Here is a 26626-nt window from a genome sequence, read left to right as displayed (position 1 = left end):
ATATGCTTGAAATTTGTTAAGAGAGTAATCTTAAGTGTTCTCACCACACATACACAAAAAGGGTAACTATGTGAGGTGATAGATTCATTAAATAACATGATTGTGGAAATCATTTCACAATGTATACGTATATCAAGTCATCACATTGTACACTTCAAATATACAAAATTTTGTTAGTTATACCTCTTTAATAAAGCTGGGGGGAAAAAAGGTCCAGTCAATGAATAGAAGTCAAACCAAAGTGTATTTCACTAGGTACATTAAACAATGGCTTCAACAGATTGCCTGGGAATTCCTGGCATCTGCTGCAGTTTCCAGGGCCAGCTCTATCCCTTTTTAGTGAGCTTTTCTTTATATCGGTGCTCTAGTGGGAAAGGCCCGTTGGAGTCAGTTGTAACCACAAGCACGAGCAGAAGGGCATAAAGGATGTTAAGAATGACACAAAGTTCACTGAACTTAAGGATGTGATTTGTATACCACCTTCAGTGTAGTCTATTCTTGTGTCACTCGATGTTTTTCTTCTATGATGAGAAGATCCACAGTGGTTCTCTCTGCTGCCCACTGGACACGGCTGCCACGCTAAGGGTTTCAGTGGTGAACAGTGCAAGAACTAATACACGCTTTTGTACTATGGTTCTCAACGCAACTCCAGGACCTGGATTTTGCAACATTCAAAGCAGCTCAAGTAGAAAAGAAAAAGTTCAAACCAGTCACCAGATCCAAAATTAGCATTTTATTCAGAACGCTGGGGTCAGAGGTGTATCATTTATATTCTGGTACACAATACAGAGGCAAAGCTGTTGTCAGAAGTCTCTCCAGTTTAAAAGCTTTTTTTTTTTCATTTTTTTTAAAAAAACACACACTTTAGTAGTGCCACCAGTGTCAGGCCACCCCTTTCATTTCTTATCTTTCCTTTTTTTTTTTTTTTTGGTACAAATTATGTAAAACATTTGTGCTAAGAGCTTTTCTCCCTCCCCAAACAAAAATGAAAATAAAAAATAAAAAAAATAAAAAAATTAAAAATTGAGTATTCTAACTACAGCTCAACAACTGAATCAAATGTCACTTTGTTTTGTAAATACTTTATCCATAACGAAAGATATAAACATGCAAAAAACCTGAATCCAGTCCAAATAATACATACACGTGTTCTGAAGTTTCTGCACTTCTCCATAGACTATGCCAATAAAACATTATGTACACATACCATTTTTACAGTGAAGTGGAAAAAATACAGTAAATAAAAAAGTGTACATGGATTAAGACCAAAATGTGTCTAACATTCTAGTTTATGAAAAAATTCAATTTTGCTACAAATTGGTGATATGAAAACTCCCTTTATTTGCAACCAGCTGCATAAGTTTTAAGATTTTAGTGGAAAAAAAAAAACAAACAAACTAAAGTCTAAATCTAGAAGTCATGTACATTTTCCAATCTCATGGTCTCATCCCCCAAGATAATAAAATTGCTCCATGAGTGGTTTTGTCTCTTTAATTCCGTATTTTTAATAAAAGCAAATGCATTGTAACAAAAGCGTGTCGAAGCATATCATGGTTTAACTTACTGCTCCCACCACAAAATATTTTGTCTTTTACTTATCGTTTCAGAAATCAGTACCATTAAAGCCTTAAACATAAAACTAATTCCAATCTGAAAAAGGTACAAAAAGGCACATAAAATCCCAGTGCTTCTGTACTGTAAAATTCAAGTGTAACTGAGCTCAGTGTCTTTCCAAACAGTATTGGATCACTGATATTCCCTCTGAGCCCAAACCGGTTTACAGCCTCTGCCAAAGCCTCCAGCAAGCACTGTGCTAGTAGACTACAAAGTTCAAGCCTAGCTTCTGAATGCTTTTTTGGGAATATCAGTTGAAATTGTTTGTACTTGTCCGAAAGCGAAGTTCACCCTGAAGTTCAGTCATCACCTCCACCGTACATGTCGGCGAGTTTCTTGAAGCGGGGCCCCCAGTCGTTCAGGTAATCATAGTCTTGGTCGCCTCCACTACTGGAGGAGTTAAGGGAGCTCAAGGACCCGGCCGTGGAACCACTGCCTTCATAGTCAAACACTAAGAGGGAGTCATATGGCGGAGCTGTGGGATCGTTGTCAGCAGCTTTAAGGCCCTGCAGTTTGGAAGACAAGAAAAGGGTGAAGAGAGGGTTACAATTAGCAAATCCACAAGCAGACGCTAGTGGTCCCGTGGCATTCAACAGTTGTTTTTAAGTTTCCACCTGCAGACCACCGCATGTGCAACCCTGAGAGACTGGGGTTATCACCATGTTCGAAAGTTAGACAAAAACTAACGTTGTCTCTCCTCTGCAAAGAAAGAACCCTAAGGAGTCTAGCTCAGTGAGGCTGAAACATACCATGGGACAGGGTTCATTGGAGAATGCGTTTGACAGGTGACAGAAATGAATGGCCAACTGCCTGAAGCTGTGAGGGGAAGATCTTAAATGAAGTCTGGTAATGCATTCCTGTAACAGTACATCGGGCAAGACCAGTTTTGAATAATTACTGGAAGAGTAAAAGTTACATGAAATAATACAGAAGGCTATGAAATCATGTGGTATGTGGACCCTAATCTATGTAGGGCCAGTCAGAGGATTCTGGCAACAAACTGGCTTAAAAGGCAAGGCAAAAAGAGAGGGACATAGAAATGAGTGCCATATGATCCTTGCCCTCTGTAAGCTTACAATCTAGCATAAAAGACATTACTGTAGTATGAAATAAATGATAAATAAGTAACAAAACTATGAAGTCTAGACAAAAATCATCAGAACGCTGAAAACAAACTTCGACCGGCAATGAGAGCTACGCGTCCGAGGAGGAAGTGGCATTCTATTTGACATAAATTTAGAAGGATGTCAAAGGAAGAAAGAAGACGGGCCAGATGTGATTACAATACAAGGAAAGTTATTCACTAAATCACTTATGTTCTCAACAGAACACAAAATGTGAAATTAACTGATAAATTATGATCAGGTATTATTTTTTAAGAACGGAGTGACTCCTAGCTCCCACAGGCTTTAGAAACGTCATGATCCAATATCAATACATAGTATAAACATTGGGGAAGAGGATCCTGCCAATGTAAAATAATATGTATATACATGGCTCTTAAAAAGAACTGGAAAAATAAGAATCAATGAAATGCTTACCAATAAACTTAACTCCTGCAAAAAGATGCTTTTTTTAATACATAACTCATGTATCTGAAGCTATTGTAATTCATAATTATGCTCTACAAAACTTTAAAGATTTAATACTATGTCTTTTTGCCACATACTAAGTATTTTTTTAATACTAAAAATACTAAGTATTTTTTTCTCTAATTTTTTCCCACTTCCATTCTAGTAAGTCCAAGATATACCAATGTTAGTCTCCAAACAATCATTCTCTTTTCCCACAACTCTTAGATGTAGACATAGAAAATGGACTTGAGGACACAGGGTGGGAGGGGGAAGCTGGGACGAAGTGAGAGTAGCATCGACATATATACACTACCGAATGTAAAATAGCTAGTGGGAAGCAGCCGCATAGCACAGGGAGATCTGCTCGGTGCTTTGCGATGACCTAGAGGGGTGGGATAGGGAGGGTGGAGGGAGGCTCAAGAGGGAGGGAATATGGGGACATATGTATGCATATGGCTGATTCACTTTGTTGTACAGCAGAAACTAACAGTATTGTGAAGCAATTATACTCCAATAAAGATCTATTAAAAAAAAAAAATGCCGGTGGGCTTATGGTGGCTTCACTTATCCAAGACGTGATGAACTGTCCATCTTTAGATCAATCCTTCCAATCCACATGTGTTTTATGAGTACATGTATGTTTTTTATCAGTAGAAAGGAGGAGGAAGAGGGAAACGAGCATGAAAATTAAGGTCGGAGTCAGTACATGTAGTGGTTAAGAGCTCAGACTCTGGGGCGACACTTCGGCTCTGCACAATACTAGCTGTGGGACCTGGGCTAAGTTCGACCAGCTTCATTTCCTCATCTGCAACTGTAATCACAGTAATACGATCATTATGGAGACCAAATAAAATAAAGGGACCCAAGGGCTCACCACAGTGTCTGGCACTTGTTAGAGCTCAAGGAATATTAGTCAATTTTTTTTTTTTTTTTAACTTTTAAGGTTAGAGAAAAAAATTCTTGCTTTGGAATTTGAAAAAAAGAAAAATAGATGTGAAGACATAGCATTTTAGAAACAAAATGGCAGCTGCTTGACTTCAATCAAAAACCAGAAAGAAAAGTACACCCTACTGCTTCCCCATCCCAAAGTCTGTCTCACCAACAATCCTAACCTTTAATTAAACACCACTGTTCCTCTTCTCAGGTAGACTATTTACAACCCAGACATGCCTGTGTAAAGTAAAATAAAACAAGTCTTCCTTGAACTACTTCAGTATATAAAACACAAATAATTTTAGATAGGATTTTCTTGATCATATTTACAGAATAAGCTACAGGGCAATTCTGTTAAGACGGAGAACTGCAAACTCCCAATTTCTCAAAATTCCTAATTCTTTTTTGTGGTAGATTGTGTTACTGTCCTCAGTGATTCACCATCCTCTCCCTGTGGGTGGATCACACGCCCGCAGCACCACAAGTGCCACTCTGGAGCCAGCTGACTTCCCTAACCCACTGTCAGGCTTGGCTACCCGACTGGCGTTGGCCAATGAATGGAAGCAGCTGCGTGGAGGAGACTCGAAGAGTCTAACATGCTTCCACCAGTCCCCTCGCCTTTCCCCCTCTGCCAGGAGAAGAGTCTGCCCAAGAGGAAAGTTTTCCTTCTGCCTGGATCCTGAAATACAGAAGATATGTGAATCATGGCATCAGCACCAAACTGGAAATACGGAAAGGTGAAGACTAAGATGAACTTGAAAGGGTCAATGGCAGGGCATCATGTTGCCTGGATTTCCTAGAGCTGAAAGCCATGGTCCGTGTTTCCGGTGACTTAGAATAAATGCTAGAAGCTCCCTGGTCTTCACCGGTGTGTTAAAGGGCCCAAGGCTCTTCATCAAATGTCTACGCCACCTAATTAATTTCCTTAAAACAAATATAACACTGGTGATAATCCAGTTCCATACTCACCACCGAGGTTCTCAAAAATATTTCTTAAAAAATTTTTTTATCTCCTGCCCTGACTTTCTGGTCATTCTGATAGTTGTTGAATCTATGTTTTACTTCTTTTTTAAAAAAGGGGTTAAGGCTATAAAACCCCTGAGAGGTCACTGTGCTAGCCAGAACATCAAACACTGCCTCAGGTTTTCATGATTACAAAAGAGCAAAACCCAGTGAACTTTTCGAGAATTCTTAGGCAAGAGCCATCTTTCTAGGCTGAAGGTTAAGTACTTTAAGTCCCCTCCACTTGGAGACCACTGATTTTTATCCGAGAATAAAATATGACTTTTCCGGCTGAGGCATTATATAAATTCCGGGTATTATTTCGGTAATTCTAAAAAGATCATAGTCAAGTCCTGAGAAACTGACGGTGACAGGCCGGCAACCAGGGTGAACGTACAGATAAATTCGGGAGTTGGGGGCGGGGCACAGGAGCTCTGGTCCTCCCTTATGGGATTCCTTTATTTGTACATGTGGACACCACTTCACATGATGTGTGACACACTGCTGCCAAATTTGCAAGCTAAATGCATGTGTTTCTCTCTCCCTACCTGGGTTTGACTAAATCTAGAAGAGGATGTGCTTATTTCACCTTTCCTGGAGAGGCAGAGCTTGAACTGTGGATAAATCTGAACTAGTTTCCATAGTGAACTGCCTCTGTCAAATCAAAGAGCTGTGGCTCTGGCTGAATTCTTGCTGAGCTTATATTTATAGACTTCTGATCCCATGCTTTATGGATGGAGACATGCTTTTATAGGGACTATAAAAAACCCACATTCTTGGGTGAGGGAACACACGAAGGATGTAAGAGGAAAGAGGTCCTATTGATCCCTTACATTCAGTCCTCTATTGTCTCAAATCCACTGCCTTAGTTCAGGTCATCATTATATCCTGCCTGGACCACAGCAAAGGCCTGACTGGTCTCCCGGTCCCCAGAACTATTCCTGCTTTTTTTTGGGGGGGGGCGGTGTGCAGCTTGTGGGATCTTAGTTCCCAGACTAGGGATGGAACCCAGGCCCTCGGTAGTGAAAGCGCAGAGCCTTAATCACTGGACTGCCAGGGAATTCCCTATTCCTGCTTCTTACTTACAAACTACTATTGGTTCCTTTCTCAGACGTTATTTGATTATTTGATGTCACATCCTCTCCACCCCAAGTAAAACTTTCTGATTGCTATCCCCTACAGCAGTGTTTCCAAAACAAGGGAGGAGTCCCCCTGGGTGTATGCAAGATGATTTTTAATTGGTGCACAGGCACTTTAAAACAATTATTTTTATTTAAAACAAAGTTACAATTGATTAAAAGTTTAATAAGTACATCATAGATGAAGTTTGCAGACATGGAAAAAACTAGGTGTTACTCAAATGCCTGATGCCTGATGTTAGGGTTAGCTATAGCATGAAGTCAAAACCCTCTGAGGAGCATTCAGTGAACCTAATCTGTTCACCCACCTTTTCTGTTGCAACGCTTCTCAATTCCAGCAACCGTAACTGAATTATTCACTAAATTATTCACCAAAATCTCCCAAAACCTAAAAAATGTCATGTTCTTAGTATACCTCCATGTTATTTACGCATTCATTTCCTGCTAGCTGAAATGTGATTCCTTTTGTTTAAAATGTCCCATCTCATATATTTTCATTTGATTAATTTCCATCCATCCATCCATCCATCCATCCATCCATCCATCCATCCATCCACTGTTTAAAGCCCACTAAAAATGTCACTTCTGCTGCCTGGAATTTTTTCCCTAACCACGACCGAGAGTAATTCCTGTGGTCTCTCTGGTCTGCTTTACTTTTATTGCCATGTTTTGGTTACACTAGATTGTGACATCCCTTTCTGCTGAGGTGGTTTTGTATTCATTTCATATCCTGCTGTCCAAAACACTGCTTGACATCCAGTAAGTATTCTAGATGGTAACTTTGTACTGCTGTCCTGGGCTTAATTTTTTCTCCTCAGCACCTCGTTCATGTTTATACCTATACCTTTCAGAAGAAGCTAGGATTTAGGTTTTAAATATCTGCGGACATAAAAGTATACCATGATCACATGACAGTGGAATTCTGTGACTTATCAACGCCAACATTACTATGTCTCTTTCTGGGAAATTCATTTTACTGAAAGCATTTTTTTTTTTGGAAAGGAGAGGTTTCTATCTGTTTTATTTACAGTTATAGGGCAGTAGAAAGTTTTTACTCCTGAATAGTAACTTGTAATGATAATACAATACTAATAATAATTAAGAGATTTTATTATGCAACAGTCACTATACCAAGCACTTTACATGGATTTTATTATTCATTCCTCACTGAAATCTTAATAGAAGGGTCTATTATCATCCCCATTTTATGAATAAGAAAACTAGAAATCCACGTGGTTACATCCAAGGACCTTGACCTTGTACAAGGTAACAGAGCTGTTAAATGAGGCACCTGGATTTGAACTAAAACACCTAACTCTTGTAGGAGGGGACAAAGATATTTTTAAAAGAACATGTTAAATTTAATTAATAGGAGAAAAAAGGCAAAAATTTTAAACTCAGGAGTTTTAAACAAAGTATTCCAGGAGCACCTTCCATAAGTTTTTTAATGATATTAATCAAAAGTCATTCCTTTAATAGAAATATGCCCTTGGTTTTTAGATTCCTGAGATAAAGAAATATACAGAATTAGTATCGTTATTGGAGGTATGCTAATATCTACTGTCGGGCTGAGATTAAATGACATTGTTTCAACTTTTCACCATCTGAAGGTCTTGTTTAAAAACCTCAAAATAGAATGAAATTCTGTGTTTAAAATTCAAAAATGTGTGATTTGTTTTACCCTACCTACCAGTCTGGAAACGTTATCATTTTTGAGATTTATTATTTACATAAACAAACTAGAAAATTTTCTCATGCGTTTACCTATTCCTTACACCTATAAACACACTCCAATTATAATCATCACTATATTCTTCTTCCTTTGGAACATTCGGTACTATGCTAAACCAAATAAAACCTGGAGATAAAGAAATCGGTTTGTATTTTTAATGTATTTATAAAATGTGCTTGAGTTCTTTCTAGGTGCCTTCAACCACTTTTAAAACTTTACCTGTATTTATTTTTATCTGTCCAATTATAGAAAGATACTATACACATCTTAATGCGTGTCTTAGGTGGAAGAATCTACACAGTGAGTTGGAATGTAATCTCTGATTTACGCCTTTGAACAGTTTGATCTCTTTGGACTTTTCTACAGAACTGACCATCACATCCCTCGACCCTCTTTTTAGTTGTTTTCTGTGACACCTTAAATGCCTTAGACTTTCTTTTTCCTGTGTCCAAAAGTAGGGCATTTCTAGGTATAGATTTTGGGTTCCCCTTTCTACTCCATATTCCTCTGCCTTACAGTCACATTCAGTTTCAAGGATTCAGTAGCCATTTGGGGAAAAATTTCCAAATGTGATCCTTTTGTCCATTCATGTACTCACCAAACCAGTGTGCCCCACAATGATTCCCCAGGGATACACCTCTTCCCCTGGACCACAGGAGGGCCATGAGGGGAGGTAGAAGGGATGCCTGGGATAGGAGTCATGGAGGGAGGTGAGTTCTAGGTACATTGGGATGTCGCAGGATGGCGCCCACCCATACTCTTTCTCCCTGACCCTTCTTGGCCTGGTAAAGACTTAACTAATATCTAGAAAAAGGGCAAAGGACACTCCAGGCAGGAAAAACACTGTGGGAACTGGTGCTGGCATGGAATCACAAGCTGAGATAAGAAATTACAAGTAGAGGTCTCTGTTGCTGGCCTGTAGGATGCAGGTAGGGGAGGGGCCTGAGGTGAAGCTGGACCACCTAATAAGAACCAGATCTAATGGGTGTCCTGTGCCTGGCAAAGTAAGAGTTCAGATACTGGAACGTTTGCCTGGTACAGAGATCATGCTAGCAGCAGTGAAGGGAACTCACACAGAGAGAATCTATGTCTAATGTCTTATCTACATATCACTGGCACAGGATGTACACACCATAGATATTCGGTAGTTATCTGCTAAATGAATAATCCTTAACCAAGCTCAAGATGATTTCCAAATGAGCCATTTCTAACAAATGCAGACGATTTTCAAATTATGAACGGGTTGTATTCTGGAAGTTAATCTGCAAGTCAGTTGTTCAGAACAAACTTCTTCATATATGTATTCACGCATGTTTGCTACGACCTCCAGCCACTTTATAGACTGTGTACCTGGGCGCTGTTTTAGGAAAAGGCGATTCCAAATGGAAATTCCTACTGTGTACCTTTTCTTACTGTGGCATTAGAAGGGTTGGGTAACTGAACCTTACTAACTAGATACTCTCCTCTCTCTACTGAAGAAAATCCAGTCATGTTAAAAAAAAAAAATGAGTGAACGCACCCAGACACAAACACAAGGTACACACAAAACACACAACTTGGAACAGCCAATATCCTCACTTCCTGAATGTAATCAGCACGAGTGAGAGTGAAAGCCTCCAGACATGGGCCCCAGTGAATCCCAGCCAAATGCAGATGGGTGATGCTCATGGCTGCATGCCCTACACACCTGCCACAGTCCTTGAATTCCTTGAAACAACAGAATCTAAGAGTTACGCAACATAGTAGATGCTTAGGTTACACAAAGAAGAGCGGGGAAATAGCCCCCATTTCAGAGAGAATGGACGCACTCACAAGGAAGAAATAAATACTAACAGTGACACCCCATGGTGAGGGCTACTACCCAGGGAGAGTCTTGTAACCTTCCCAGGGGTATCAAAGGGGCTTCACAGAGAAGGGGCGCTTGAGTTAAATCTGAAGGCTAAATGAGTGTCTCACTGAAGGTCAAGAACTTCGCAAAAGTTATAGTTAAACCTGTGATGCCTTTGAGGAACTACAAATAGTTCAGGGGGCTGCAGCACAGAAGGTGAATGTGGAGGGAAGAGAGGGCAGGAATCAGATTACAAACAGCCTTAGAAACGACCCTTAGTGCCTGAATTTTATCACGAGAAAAGAAGAGTGTCCTGGATGGGATGGAAGCCCACAGAACAGTGACACTTCAGGGACTGCAGAAACATTCAGGTAAGTATTTGCTGAATTACACCAAAGCCAGAATTCTTGCTTGAAAAAAGTCCAGTGCCTACACCTACAGTCAAAAGGTTCACTGTATCTTGAAACCTGACAACCACAGGAATAAATAAACAATTTCTTGGAATGACGAAAGCTAAATTAGAAGTAAAATCATCAGGCACTCTTACATATTCAAAAATATCTAGTTTTATATATATATATAAATATTATATTTTATATAATATATATATTATATTTATTTTATATAATATATATATTTATATCATATATATTCCTGCTAATTCTCCTAACCAGGCCTATACGTATATAAGTAATCTGGAAAAGTCGGGGCACATTTTTGTACATAAAGGAGTTACCAGCATCCTGTTTTTTGCCTTCTATCAGCTTTTAAATCGTGTCTACTACAAATTAACCTACTACCTATTTAACAGAAGTGAACAGATAAGTTCAAAAAGTAGCATGTATTTTAGGAATAGATACTAATGAATATTGTAAAGACAGATAAGCTAATTTTGTTTCAAAACTTTTCCTACAAACTATAAGAGCATCTAAAAATCTAAGGTAGATTGATTATGTAGACGTAATATATGACTATTTCAAGGAAGCCCAGGAAATGAGTCTTATCTGCACGGGACTGAAGGCAATATATACAACAGATGCTTTCCACTTTGTAAGGCACTGAGACCAATTCTAATCTTGGAGATTCTGAGTGGGAGGATCTGGCCAGAGAACACGGGCCCTGCCATATATTCACGGGCTCTGCCAATATCAATATGTATCATTCTCTTATACTAACAATAAAAATTCAAAAGAAGAATTGCAGTAAAACTGTAGACATGATCAAAAGAAGCAGTATAAATCATCTGACTTCAAAACTTAAGGATTAAGTGTAGCAGAACTCTTGGTCAGTAATGAAATAAGAGAATGCCATAATAATTTTGACAGTGGAAATCGTATCTGTTATATTCAACAGAGAATTAGCTGCCTCTTGCAGAAGCTCTTAAAACTCCTCAACTAGACAAGTATTTAAATCACTTACATAATATTTAATTTAGCTGCTCTTCCTGCTAATCTCATTTGATGGACCTCTCGTTGTTGGGTAGGCACTGAATTCTCACCATTTGTGGCATTCAAAGGGTACAGTGTGAGGAAAATGAAAGTGAACTCTTATTACATGTATCAGTGCTAATAAATGAAATTAGAATTCACTATAATATCGTTAGCCTATTTATTACTTGTAATCTAGGGAAAAAAATCCTTTTGGAGAGAGTGTGACTAATACTGATAATATATACGGATGTCATTTACAAATGCAGAATATTAGTTGATCCGTCTCTTTTGGGCTGACCAAAGCCATCTCATCTGTTCTCTGTTACTGAAGCCACATTTCCTTTTGCATAAAGATAAAGTTAGGAAAAAGAACTGTGTTTTCATGAACTACATAGCTGTATTCCCAGCAAGTTGTGGTCTCCACAACTAACTGTTAGCATAAAATAAACACCCTGATAAAAAAAAAGTGAGTCTCTCTTTGCACCTCATTAATAAAGTCACCGATGTCCCCAGGGTGCGGGGCTGCAGATCGAACCGGGTACTGGGGCTCGGCGTGGATGGGTCTCTCATCCAAACGTCGGATGCCGACCGGCTTGATGGCATCCGGCTCCACGGTATCAGGCTGCTGGAGCTGGCTCAAATCATAGTCCTGCAAGACACAAAACCAACACCCCATGGGAGACGGGCATTAAGATGGACCAACAAACACCCCATGGGAGACGGGCATTAAGATGGACCAACAAACACCCCATGGGAGACGGGCATTAAGATGGACCAACAAACACCCCATGGGAGACGGGCATTAAGATGGACCAACAAACACCCCATGAGAGACGGGCATTAAGATGGGAAGTTACAACCTCTGTTTTTAAACTCATACCCAGAATGCATAGAAATGAATGAAATTTAACATAATGGAAAAGTTGCCACTAGGAGCTTTTCATGTTATGATTAAATATTTCTTTCACGCAGCTCTTTCTTCTGTGTTTTTCATTTCGACAGTCTGTGCGCCATCTGCTTTCCTATGTTCCTCATCAGTTTCCAATGGGAAACAGCAGTGAGACGAGGTCCCACTACAAAGTGACTAAAAAACCGACTAGAAAATAGAGTTGTACCATAGAAGGAAAAGTACTAGTTTAATGTTGATGGGGTTCAGGACAGGCTACCCCAAACTATGGCATCGTGGCGTATTAAATATCTGAAGCTCAAGCACTCTTTTTAAAAACGGCAGAAGCAGGAACGTCACTCTGACTCTTCCCACCTCACCCTTCTTCCCTGAAACAGGTCATAACGTTCCCATGTGAAAAGCCCCCTCCTGAACCAGGAGGAGGAAAGTCCTCTTCATCATCAGAGACTAGGATTTGGGACTTAGAACTCTGCACAAACAAACCTTTTTTTAATGATAAAAGAATTACGTGTTTATGATATAAAACTCAGAAAATAAAAAAATTATAAAGAAAGCAATCTCATCTGTAATTCTGCAATGCAGCAGTCATATTTGGGTGTATTTTATTGCTATAATGAAATGTTATTTTTTAAAAAAAATTTTTATTGGAGTATAGTTGATTTACAATGTTGTGTTAGTTTCCAAGTGAATCAGTTATACATATACATATATCCACTCTTTTCTAGATTCTTTTCCCATATAGGCCGTTACAGAGTATTGAGTAGAGTTCCTTGTTCTATACTGTAGGTCCTTATTAGTTATCTATTTTATTATATACAGTAATGTGTATATGTCAATCCCAATCTCCCAATTTATCCCTCCCCCCCTTACCCCTGATAGCTGTAAGTTTGTTTTCTACATCTGTAACTCTATTTCTGTTTTGTAGATAAGTTCACTTGTACCCTTTTTTTAGATTCCACATATAAATGATATCATATGATATTTGTCTTTCTCTGTCTGACTTACTTCACTCAATATGGCAATCTCTAGGTCCATCCATGTTGCTGCAAATGGCATTATTTCTTTTTCTTTTTTTATGGCAAACCTTCTTAAACTAACCCTTAACTTCCTAGTTACTTCACCATTTACTACTCTTAGCCCAAACCCTTTGTCTTGTCAATTCTTTACAAATTTACTGTTTCTTTGTCTAAAGGGTATAAACTCTTCTTGCTCTGGTCACTTCTTCAGGTCTTCATTCTCTTGTGAAGGCCCCCATGTACAGGTAAAAGTTCCATCAAATGTGTGTGCTCTTCTCTTGTTAATCTGTCTTTGTTGGTTTAATTTTCAGACCCAGCCAGGGAGCTGACGAGGGTCGAGAAAACTTTTTCCTCCCCTACAATGTTATATTGCTTTCATATTAAAAAAAATTGTTGCAAGTGTATTTTCCTTTACTTAGAGGAAGGCATTAGTTCATCAAGGTTTCAAAACCACTTCACTCCTCCCTCCCTTCAGTGGTCTAGAGCAGGGGTCCCCAACCGCCAGGGCACAGACCAGGCCGCACAGTAGGAGGTGAGCGGCAGGTGAGCGAGTGAAGCTTCATCTGTATTTACAGCCGCTCCCCGTCGCTCTCATTACCACCTGAGCTCCGCCTCCTGTCAGCATTATGGTGAGTTGTATAATCATTTCATCATATATTACAATGTAATAATAATAGAAATAAAGTGCACAATGAATATAATGCACTTGAATCATCCCAAAACCATCACCCCACCCCACCCCGGTCCGTGGAAAAATTGTCTTCCACAAAACTGGTCTCTGGTGCCAAAAAGGTTGGGGACCTCTGGTCTAGAGTCTGCAAACTATTGTTGGTGGGTCCAGTCTGATCTGTGGCCTGTTTTCCTTGAAGAATGGCTTTTACATTTTTAAAGGATTATTTAAAACAACGGTAACAATAAAGAAGACAAAGAATATTCTAGGGAGACTATATGTGGCCCCCAAAGCCTTGCTATCTAGCCCTTTAAAGAAAAAGTTTTCCAACCTCTGGCCGAGAGGTAAGAAGCCAGGGATTGTGGATTCTCTTCTGGTGCAGTCCTGTGGGAATGTCTTGGAAATACAGCCTGTCCACTTTGAGGGGCAGAGAAGAACTTGGGAAGAAGGATGCTCTGGGCATTGGTTGGACCTTCAGAACTATTTTCAGCTTTAGCATCAGCCAGCTGGACGGGAATGTCCAAAGATACTAACTATAATGCGCAAATGCATCAAAATTTTAGGTTTGGGCGAATACTTTATAGTTTTCAAACCTCTAAATTCTGGTGATATAAAACATCACATCCCCAGCTTAACTGAAATTCTCTAATTCACTGTTGATATTTACAGAAAGTACAGATTTTCTGGTACTCTTTTTAGTGCAGGCTTCATCTCTGTCTAAAACCAGCTCAAAACTGTTTACAGTTATCTCTATAGTGGTTTTGATTCATTCGACGCTTGAATATTTACCATGTTCTGGCAATGCTCGAGATCCTTTACATATGTTCGCTCATTTAATGCTCTGAACAACACTGTGTGACGTTAAGTTTTATTATCCTCATTTAAGAATTGAGGAAACTGAGTCTCAAATCACCCAAGTCATCTGTCGATGGCTCCTGATCTACTGAGACACAGAGACAGGCTCTGACTTCAAATGGATTAGACTCCAAAGCCTAGCTCCTGGCGCAGGCATCTGGGAGGGCGAGTCAAGTCCCAGCTACAAGGTTGGATGGATGAGGGAGAAGGGGCAGGAATGTGAAGAATGATTAAAACAACAAAGGAGTCACTGACATTCAACCCACTATGTACCAGAAGCTATACCAGCCTCCTGTAAGTGTCTTCTCACTGATACTTTCTCCTTTCTTCTTTCTGAAGAATGCTTTATTACCATAATTTTAGATGAAGAAACAGACTCGGAAAGGTTGAGTAACTTGTCCAAGGTCACACAGCTGGTATTTGATTGACATGAGAATCAAAACCAAGTGTGTCTGACTTCCAAATGTCAATCTAAAACTGAGCTCTGTTCGTGGAGACGCCCTAGTTGTTCTGACAACCCTCCCCTAAACAAATCTTTACCAAGGGCTTCAACTAAGCTAACGAGTGAAGGCACTCAGGAAAAGCTCCTCCTCTGAGGGATGGACAAGGTGATACGGGAGGGGAGGCAGGCACACAGAGTAGGACAAGCCAGAGTGGGATGTACGGTTGGTACATCTCCAAGTATAAAACGCTCAGAGAGGGAAAGAGCGCGTTAGGTTCGAACCTTGAACGACACGTGGGTTTGGGAGAAAGGACCATTCTGGGGGGATCAACAGCGTGAGCAAAGGCATGGGGATGCTGTCTCCTCTTGTGAGGGTAGAGTATTTCAAAGCACCCATACAAAACTTGAGTGAAAACACCTTGATCTTGCACACATGGGCTCCATTTAAAATTTTATAGGACGTGTGAGTTATTTATAGACTATCTTAAAGCAGAGGCACATAATGGTATGACAGACGGGAAAGCCTTTGAAATGTTAAAATGTTATACAAAATAAAAAGAGGCATTCATTTAGAGAATTCTGAATGCTTACACACAAAGAAGCATCGTTTTCCGGGCGATGTTTAATTACATAACTACCAAGCTTAATAGAGGGGCTTAACCATGAGTAGGCGTGTCTTCTGACAATGATGGAAGCTTTTTGTAGAAAGGGGAAAACAGACTCTAAGTACAGGGATGATGACAGTTAATGAATATTTTTACACTGAGGGTGAAAAATGCTCTATTAGAGGTCTCAATTACATGAAATTAAGTAACTGAATCTTATGCTTGAGGACTGTCTTTAACCTGGTGACACATTCCTTGACCGTCCTCAGTATATCACGACAACTCCATATAAGAATACAGAGTGATTTCTTTGGCATAACTGGAGCCACGAGAGGCAGTGGGATGTTTCTTACGTGGAAAGGACTTGTCCACCCTGATTTCTTATACAGCTCCCACTATATCCAAAGGTTACAAGCAGAAATGCATTATGTTTGGTTGACAGTGTTGAAAAAATTTTCTAATAAGTTGTCAACACACAGACTTTGGGATATTTTACCTGAAAATAGGAAGATGTGGCATAAAACCAGGCTTAACTTCTGACACAGCAATCTGTTACAGCTGAGAGCATCTATCTCCTTTGGACAAGGACAGACTGTCCACCTGGCCTGCTTCACTTATTAGTGTATACATGCATCAGCATATTCATTTACAGATTCTTACCTTTCTTTCGATAGCCCTTTCCTACTATCTTAAGAACCAGAGCAGGAAGTCTAAAGATGTCTGTGGTCAATACGTCAGGCCCATAGAAAGTGCTCACTAAAAATGTGTTGAATAAAAGTCTCAGGGATGATATTCATGCCAGATGTGCACAAGAGCAAGAAATGTGCTTTGGATCGCATGACACGCCATGGCAGTAATTCACAATGGGGAGGAAGGGAAAAAGACCCCGGGTCCCATTGCTGAGACTCTTTGCCATGGTGAGTACCTCCTGCTCCATGATGCAAATGTGTCATGTTCCTCAGATACACTGACATCTAAAAAAGAGGCACAAAACCACTGATTTACAGGAAACTAGAATTTGGATTAAAACACGCAGCTTAACTTTTCTCTTTGATGGTTTCCTTTGTCTATTGCAAATACGGGGTATGAAAATCTGATGGTGGTATGAAGTGGGCAGAAGTGTCTTCAGATGACAGAGATGGGTTTTTCTGCCCACATCCATCTGTGCTATATGGCAGAGTCCTGACCTGAGGATCCAATTTTAAGCCTTTTGATAAGGGGTCACTCTATGTGAAATTATACATCCTAAATTATACATCTTTATAATCCCATGATGCTTTACTTAAACACACAAATTACAGCATGTAGGATAAGAATTCTAAAGAGAATTACAGAGACTGAAAACATTCTCAGGGTCACTGGGTTCATGGCCTTACTTCTGAAGATTAGAAAGAACCCCAGAAGAAATCTTCATGTGGTTCCTAAAACTCTCTAGAGAAAAAGTGGATCTGAAAATTCTCTTATGATTGTCAACCTTACTTTGTCAACATTAACTTCCCAGAGAAATCCAGTTTTCAAACGAAGGCCATGGAAAATCTTATTTTAACTAATGTTTGGAATATGTGTTATTTGGCAATGATCATGAGAAGCAGGCATAGAATTAGGGTTTTTAAATATTAACGTTGCAAGTAACTGAAAACACTTCTTTTTGGGTCTATGATTTAAAATGTCTTAAAGGTGATACAATTCTGGGAGAGTTAGTAAGAAGTTAGTCAGCAGCTTTAACTCTGGTTCTGCCTTTTCTTATTAAATTCCACTGACTTGCAATGATTTATAATTGGTTCAGAAAATGATACCACGAATTGACCTGAAGGCATTTGGTTACGTTTAAATAAAATAAAATGCTGCTTCAGTATAAAGTGAAATTCTAGATTCCCAGGCAAAAACTTCAGAAAGCTCTGTGGCTGGCAGAATCTACAGAATCGTGCAATTACATCTGTTTTAGAGAGCGATGAAAATATTGATTTACCGTTTCATGAGTATCTAAAGAGAGCTGACTGGGTGCCTGATGCCATTTTTAGCTCTGAGAGTGTGAAAGAAGGAAACCAGCCTTTACCTGGTGCCCATCATCTGTCAGGAGTTACCTTAGGTGCCTCCTTATGTGATATCTCAGACGCTCCAAGCAAAATCCTGCCAAGAGAGTGTTGTTCTATTCCATTGATTCCCGTAACTCGGAGAGGTTAATGATTTGCCCAATATCATGGACTCAGTTAAACAGTGTGGAAGGAGCAGACAGAGACCACCAGAGCAAGCAAAATAACAACTAAAAAAAAGCTGTATCTTCATATATAGAGAACAGACCTGTGGTTGTCAAGGGCGGGGTGAGGTGAGGGAGGCAAGGACTGGGAGTCTGGGATTAGTAGATGCAAACTATTACACATAAGACAGATGAACAACAAGGTCCCACTATACAGCACAGGGAACTATATTCAATATCCTGTGATAAACCATAATGGAAAAGAATATGAAAAACAATATATATTTGTACACCTGAGTCACTTTGCTGTACAGGAGAAATTAAACGCAACATTGTAAATCAACTATACTTCAAAAAAAAGGCTGTACCTTGTTGCCTGGGCCAGTGAAGAAAGGGACAGAAGAGTTTGCTGAAGGGGGGGAAAATGAGGGGCTTTAAGAGCCAGAAGGGAAGTTCAAGGTGGTTATGCTAACTAGGCACTGGAATCCAGGACTCTGGCCTGTGCACAGCTGGTTAAAGCCTCACTGACTTTTAGTCAGAAAGGAGTCTTCACTTGGGTCCAACAGCAGACTGCCACGTGAGGGAGGGGGAGGGCTCTCAAAGTTCCTGGTCCTTTCTCAGCCTCCACCGGTGAGAACCAGGGATGGAACACAAGAGTCAGTTTGGCTGGTTGGTGCAAGTGGAAAATGTTCCTTTTATAGTAGCAAAGGCAAGTAACTTTCAAATTCCCATATAGATAAGGTAAATATTTTTAATGTGTCAAGACTGAGTGAGAGAAATAAAAATACTAACATGAAAGTAAATGGACAAAATTCTCAAGGGAAAGAAAAAGGTACCCGATACCTTTTTCTTTTTCTTGCCTGTGGCGCAGGTAAGAAACCCTTCAGTCAGACACAAAAAAGAATGGAAGATGGAAAAGGAGAACATTATTACCTCACCCTATATAGCTCCTGGCGTAAAATAATTGAATAAAATAGCGATAAGGTGTCAACACATTACTATACAGCTGCTGACAGGTAAGTTGAATACACTTGCAAGCTTTATGTAAATTACATTACAACCTGATTTTCTTCCCCAGTGAGGTATAGTTATGATGGTAACTATTTACACAGGGGAATTGATGTGGAAAACGAGGTTGATTCTATGGATTACGAAAGCCCCCAAAACAAAAGATTTGCTAACAGCTTTTCTGGTTTAAATCGTAAGCCTAATAGAAATAAAATAACTTGGAGACTTAATATATAGATGAAGGTCCCCCGTTCTCTGTTTTCATCCACGTTTTCATCTCACTGCAGAGCCACTTTACCACTCCCCACAGTGGGAGGGAGGTGAGTCGCCATTAAACACATTCATGGCTTCTGCTTCCGTGGTGGTTTACCGGTCATGCTGCCCTGTCACAGCTTCTTTTAAAATTCTGTTTTCGAGAATGAGCACATTCTTTGGTGCAAAATCGTGGTTCTGCTTCAGAAACTGGCACTGTTGACATTTTATCACAACGTATCTCCCATTGTAAAATTATGGCACGGTCTTCTGGAAACAAATGCAGCAAATACAATGCAATTCAATTTGATTCAACAAAGACTTTCTGAAGAGTCTCTTGGGCCACAGACTCGGTTACTGACCTCATAGAGGTTTTAGTCTAGTGTCTTTTTATTTATTTATTTGTTTATTTATTTTTGGCTGTGTTGGGTCTTCGTTTCTGTGCGAGGGCTTTCTCCAGTTGCGGCGAGCGGGGGCCACTCTTCATCGCGGTGCGCGGGCGTCTCACTATTGCGGCCTCTCGTTGCGGAGCACAGGCTCCAGACGCGCAGGCTCAGCAATTGTGGCTCATGGGCCTAGTCGCTCCGCGGCATGTGGGATCTTCCCAGACCAGGACTCGAACCCGTGTCCCCTGCGTTGACAGGCAGACTCTCAACCACTGCGCCACCAGGGAAGCCCTCTAGTGTCTTTTAAAAGGACACATTTAAAGCTAAAGAAAATTTAACATAATAGATAAAACTATTACAAAAATATGGAAAATGAAGGTGTAAGGAGCTGTGAAAGAGGTGCTGCTGAAAGCAATAAGGCTATGGATACACAAAGCATTTCTAGCAGAGTAACAGGGGCTTCAGAAAGATGATGCTCCTCTGAAAATGTGAGATTTATTTTCTATCCTAATGTTTGTAATTTCCCATTCTTTCCATGTAATTCAGTTACAGCCCTGTAAACATGGACATGTTTTCTTAACCCTTGCAAGCACTGTGTGTCTTGGGAGACAAAAAGCATAGCTTTCCGAATGCATCTTCAGTAATACGTTCTCACCCCAAGCTCCAACTTCTCCTTACGTAAAACAAAAATGTCACCACTCTGAAAAGGTCAAAGTCATTCTATCTTAGCGTGGCCTATTATTCTATCTTGGAGGAAATCTCAAGATAGGTAATAAAGTAATGGCAGTATTTGGTTGGGAATATGGTGACGGCATCAAAATCCTTCACTCGTTTATGTCACGTTGTTTTGGAATTTCCTAAAGAGATATAGTCTTTGTTTTAAGATAAATTTACAGATGAAATCAATACAGAAAAGGGAGTATAGTATTGTGATTTTAAAAAATGGATTCTGAAATCAGAGCATCTGGATTCAAATCCTGGCTCTACCCTATCTATCTGGGTGACCTTGGGCAGATTACATACATTTCCTGTGCTAACCTTCAGAGTATTCAACCTTTGGACAAAAGAGTGAATGAAGACTTCATTAATGGAAAGAAGTCTATAGCAGGGATCAACTTTTCCTGTAAGACCTGATAGTAAATATTTCAGGCCTTTTGGGCCACAGAGTCTCTGTCAAAATACCTCAACTCTGCTGCTGCTGTGGACATGGCGCAAGGCCACACAAAATGGAATTTTTATAAAGTTCCAATACAACTTTATAAAAATAGGCAACTGGTAGATTTGGCCACCTGGTAGAAGTCTGGCATATACCACTTAGTATCTTAGCTTTTTTGTACATCCTGGTAACACATACTTGGCATACAAATCTTTATCTCTGTATTGCTGGGTAACTTTCCATTCCTCTAAAACTAAATGTAATAAACTTAAAATTAGTCAGGAAGAATAAACATTAAGATGAATTACATAAAATATTGTGTTAATTTACGTGAAGTGATCAGGATAGTAAATTAAAAAGTCACGTGCAAATCAAGTGCACATTAAAAATATTGAATACCCAGTAAGGAATGGGTACCAACCAGTTCAGAGCATATGTTGTCTGTAGCCTACCAGTGAGTCACCTGGCCATGAGGATGTTTGAAAACAGCATGAAAAAAGGGATGGCAGTGTGCTAACCCAAATTCCTGGTGAAACTTTCCTCTTGTGAAATCTGTGTCACTCTTTCAATAGCTAATATATACTGGTGTTTGCAGGTGGGTATAAATGGATGAACATATTTAAGAGAGTGTGCTTTGGCCAACAATGAAAATGTTGAAAGTGGTCTCCACAGCTATGTCCAGAGTCAGCCATCTGTTACCTTGTTTATAAAGCAGAATGATTTTGTAAAGCAGTTATTTCGAAGAATCAAACATACCAGTTTCATTCTCTGCTTGAGTCAGAGGGTCAGGCTTGGTTGCCCACACTGGGGCTGGTTCCTGAGATTGGTGGGTAATCTTTAGAGAGTGTCTTGGCTCAAGCAGAGATCCCTGGTCTCAGGGAAGTGGCTGGTTTGGTCTCCAGGTGCTTTCTTGTACCTGTGCCTCATCCTTCTGTCTAGGTATCCAGCGTGGATTTTAGATTTTAGTACCTGTTGCCCAGATTGTATCTCAGGTCTTTTAATAACTTGGCTGCTCAAATTGCTTTTCCAGATTCTACATTTGTCAGTGTCAAAATGTGCTCAATTTTGCAAGCCATGCTTAACGAATTAATTGGGTCTTACCCTTTGCCTGTTCTAAAGCCAGATTACCAGTGGTCATCTAATAAGCTGAGGCTAAGTGCCCAGCCTTGCTGTTTCTACCGAGTAACACCTGCCTGCCATAGACAAGCAAGAGTAAATAAAACGTCTTTCATGTGACCTCCATCCCGGCGCATAAGAGCTGGGCCTCTCAAGTCACATGGACCTGGGTTTGAGAACTGGACTAATGGCATTATCTACTGCATAGGGTTGTTGGGATTATAAAAGATTACAAAAGACACGTGAACTGAGAGCAGAGCCCAGTGCCTGACACAGGACAAGTATGTATGAAACACTGGCATTTATGAATCTGATCATTTCCTGAAGCCATCATAGATTTCAAAAAATGAAAGTCTGTAATGGTTCAATTAACCCTGTAGAAAGACTTGCAAACTAAGAGATTCTGGAAGAGGGCCCAATGCACGAACATTCTATGAGTGCCTGCGAGGTGCCAATTGTCCTAGATACTGGAATTAAAAAATGAATGTGACAAGTCCCTGCTCTCACGGGCTTTAAGGTCAGGACCAGGGCTGCACACAAGATCTCAAAATAGAGGCAGACATGGGATATGCTGTGGGAGCACGCAGCAGAGACACTTGATTCAGCCTGCAACCCTGAGAGATGTCTTGAGATGGAATTTTGGGGCTGAATAGAGTTAGGTTGGGAAAGACTGTGGACTAAGCCATAAAAGTGTGAAATAGCGTGAGACAGGTTAGATGTATAGGAAGTTCAATTCTACTGCAGTTTAAAATGCAAGGTGGAGGATCAATGAGAGGAGAAACTGAGTCATCAACCCGCAGAGTCCCCCTTCCTCAAAGCCAAACCCTGAGTCACAGGAACTGTGGGTTCTTGCTCCATCTCAGGCACTTCAACTCTGTTGAATGTGCTTTCTGTGTCATGGAGATGCTGGGGATCTGATCTACTGAAATACTGAGACTAATTTCTAGAAATCACATAAGACATTAATTTCATTGAAAAAAAAAAAAAAAGCCAGTTGACACTCATACAGCAATCACATCTGGATCTTTTGCGTTTTGGAATCCCTGCCCACTAAAAAGAGCTCCTGGCATGACTCCCTTTGTCCTTAAATATGTGATTCCTTTCACGTGCAAGTGCTGGGCCTCGATCAAGAAGACTTAGTATCCCCGGGGTGTAGGGGAAGTGCTCCCCAGGTGGGGGACAGCTGCTCTCCCTGGATCTGGGTGAGCCTGACACACAGTGTCCCATTTTCCTGCTAGACCTCCTGTGTCTCCTCTGTGTCCAGGGACCCACTTCTTTCTGACACATCTGGATGGGTCAGATCGATGCTCTTGATCTAGCTGTGGGTAGTTACTGTGAGAAAGCATGTTCTCACAGAATCTCAGAAAGATTCTCTAAACTCAGGTACCTAACCAGGGTGGCTAGAGCCTTCCAGCTGGTCACCAAACCCATTTATTCTTCTCTCAAGGCAGGAGTGGAAGTGATGTGTCTCATTTCCAGGCCTGGTCCATGAAAATCTCCCACAAATCATCCTTCCTGCCCTTCTGTCACCCAGTGACACATGTATGTATGGCTAGGGTGACCTTGGAAGCCACATGTGGAAGATGGGGGAGTCACTGGCGCTCTGAGTCCCTGAGGGACCGCGTGGAAGGGCACAAACTTTCTCTCCCCATTCCAAACTCCCATGACTCAAAACCCAATTACGGCCAAGTAAGCAAGAAATAAACTTCAATGAGGCTTAGGTCACTGAAATCTTAGAGCTTGTTACAGCAGCTAGCCTATTTTAACTAAGAGATCTGCCTAAATATATTTGTGGCTAATTCCCTTTCTTTCTTTCTCTTTTTCAAAAACCAGTACTACAGGAAAGTATCCCATGGTTTCAGAGCACTGTAGTACCTCCTTCCCATAGGAATTTGTTTTTTGTTCATCCAAAGCATAATAATTATTATATAATTGAATCAGAATCTGCAAAAAGGGGTATCTACAAAGGATAGGCTGATAACATAAATCCATCAGGCTGGCCTGGTATGGAAAAAAGGAAACCAACAATTACTGGAACGCGCTTGCTGCTTAAAAAAGACGTCTCTGTTTAGTTTCCAACAATCATCGCCATGTCAGAATGCAGGCCAACTTTTCATTTTTTTGAGAGGACAGGAAGAGCCAGAATTTTTTTATGTGAATTTTTGTCAGTTCTTAAACTCTGCCAGCTGAATAACACACAGCCGTGGGCTTTTCATGAACAGACCCCTGTGTCTGAACCGTGACTTTCAAGTGATCCAGAATCCAGCTTTCTGACATGGCCCCAAACCATCAGGGCTGGTAGCAGGTACCTTCTCAGAGAGCTCAGAACCATCTCTAGTGCAAAAGAAACTAGCCCAGAGCATGTCTCTAAGACTTCAGGAACCAAATTAGGGCATTCTGAGAGCCCCCGTCGGCCTGGAATGTGAAGCCTACTGAACCCAAGAGGTGCTGGGCCTTGGGGCAAGAGACTGAGAGCAAACAGCTTATTAGCCAATTGTGAGGCTATGCTCAACAGCAGCAGTCGGTATGGGAATTCAGAGTGGTACCCAGCGGATAACAAGGGCTGAGAATCCAAGAGTGACCCAGAGAAAACCAATGTGGCGTCTTCACGCAGCTATTCACACTTTCCGTCAGGATCAGCTCGGACCAGCGTCAGCGTTAATCTCAAATGAGTTGACTCTGCTTGCGCAGATGACAAGCCTGCTCCCTTACTGCTACCCTTGTTCCCCTGAACCACCAGCTGTGGTCCTAAGGCTCCCAGTGTCCACTGACTGTCATTGGAGAAACCTCCGAACGTACGTAGCAACACCTTCTTTCATAGACCCAGAGCCCCCAAACAGCCCAAGGCCTTGGGAACGGAAAATCTTCCAAGTTAAATTTTAAGAGCAGAGAAAACTACTGTAGATCCCGGAGCCTACTTCAAGAAGGGGACGGACTTCTTCTGATAAATTCAGATGACATTCTGAAAGGCACTGTTTTCATTGCCAGGCTGAGCTTGAGCTTTGCCACGGAAGGTACCATCTTCTTTGGGCTCAGGCCTACTGGGATTTAATCCCCACCTTCACTACTTTCTAACAGTGGGGACCTTCTTTGCTGGACTGGGGGAGGGTCAAATGAAATTATGGATATAAAGCACTTAGTACAGGTATTCAGTACAGTGCCTAATACATAGGCTACCACACACCCCCGCCCCCCAACAATAGCTTCTGCTGTTATTATGGAGAATGAAGCTGTATAATGTCGAGAGATTTAGGCAGAGGTTGTTTGAAGACAGCACTAGTGAATATTATAAACATAATACACATTCGGCATATGTTTGTTTAATGTAAGAGTAATCGTAATTAAGTCTAAGCTTTGAAGAGCAGGAAGCTAACAGTTTCTGTTTCCCATCCTGGGGCTAAAAGGGGATGGTTCCAGGAGAAGTGAACTATCAGGCGGTTACACTGTACATTCACCCGTATTTTATTAGTGATGCTGATACGGAAGGAGCCAGATACAAAGATCATGAAAAGGGATACAGTGTCTGCAACCAGCTCCACTGACCAAAAGGGCACTGAAGGACATTTACTAATGAGGATAATTAAACATGACTTGATAACCACCCAAAGCCCCCCTGATCACCGCAGAGAAGCAGATAAAGAAGGGACCTCACCCTCTGAAAAGAGACTGGGCATTATACTGAGTCTGTCCAACTGCCAACAGCACTGTGAGGAAATAATGGTTGTGTTCAGAACACATCTAATGCCAGTTTCAAAGACGGGCCCAACCTAGTCACGTGACAATGGAAACCAGAGCAGAATATCCACACGCACCGAGAAAAGTCTACTGTACACAAGACAAGAGAGAAGATGTGGAGGTGTTTTTTCGGTTTTTTTTTCTTTTCTTAGGCTCTATATTTTTAGCTATTTTGTTAAAGAAACTAGCAACCTGTGTTTTGGCACAGAACTTAAACAGAGATGCTAATCAACAGCAGGGAAGATAAAGGGTCCCTTGTAAAGGACTGTTTTGCTTTGTTTTCTTTCTAATCAGTTAGCTCCTTAAGGATACTTCCTCTGGGCAGGAAGAATAAGAATTTTGGCTAAGCCAGCTTTAGGCTAGGCATCATAGCCTCCTGGCGACAGCTGCTGCAGACCTGCCTTTGCCTGTAGCCACAAGCCTCCACCAACTAGCTAAACTGACCTCTGAGATCTACCCATCTTTGAAAGCTGATGATTCTGAAAGACTGTCTGGTGGAGACGTCCAGCAGACCACAGCCTGATCATGACAAGCTGTCTGCTTCCTATGGCACAGTCTCCAACCACATCTGGAGGTAACACCTGTGCTCTGTAAAATACCAGCTACGTGTAATAAAAATCGACCAAAACTTGTCTAGAATGTAACATGGCACCAGTTCCATTTCCGAGGCTCACTCTTGTAAAAACATAATGTCTTCAAAAAAAACAATAAAAAATATGAGCCAAAGTCTGTTGCCAAAAAGGCTTAATGCATGCTTCAAAGAAATAGAATTTCTAACAGGGAGCCACATGTGAAATTATGGACAATAGTATACAGTATACTTCACAAAACTGAACTTCTCAGGAACCGGCTATGATTTTAAGATTAAAAAGCAATGGTATCTTGTTTAGAACATGCAGAAGCATTTGGTATAAATTCACTTAGAAAGTAGGAGTATTAAATAAAGTGTTTCTTTTTCTTAAGGAAAAAAAGTAAATGATAAAATCCATCCAAAACTTTAAAATAGAACTCTTGATGAATTCTATTGGA

The 26626-nt window shown here is 40.6% G+C and overlaps 1 protein-coding gene across 1 annotated transcript in view; it reads right to left on the bottom strand.

The window, feature by feature from the left end:
* Positions 1-754: 754 nt before the first annotated feature.
* The window catches only part of CDH2 (cadherin 2), a 212837-nt gene continuing 186965 nt past the window's right edge, over positions 755-26626 (bottom strand). The window contains exons 15-16 of the mRNA XM_061170305.1: positions 11737-11901; positions 755-2120 (exon numbers count right to left, since the gene is read on the bottom strand). Coding sequence (XP_061026288.1) covers positions 1914-2120; positions 11737-11901 — 372 coding nt within the window. The 3' untranslated portion in view covers positions 755-1913. The remainder of the gene's footprint in view (positions 2121-11736; positions 11902-26626) is intronic.

This window comes from Eubalaena glacialis, chromosome 15, assembly GCF_028564815.1.
Source record: "Eubalaena glacialis isolate mEubGla1 chromosome 15, mEubGla1.1.hap2.+ XY, whole genome shotgun sequence".
NCBI lineage: Eukaryota > Metazoa > Chordata > Mammalia > Artiodactyla > Balaenidae > Eubalaena > Eubalaena glacialis.
The sequence above is the reverse complement of the archived record's forward strand: the minus strand, read 5'-3'. Positions and strand labels throughout refer to the sequence as shown.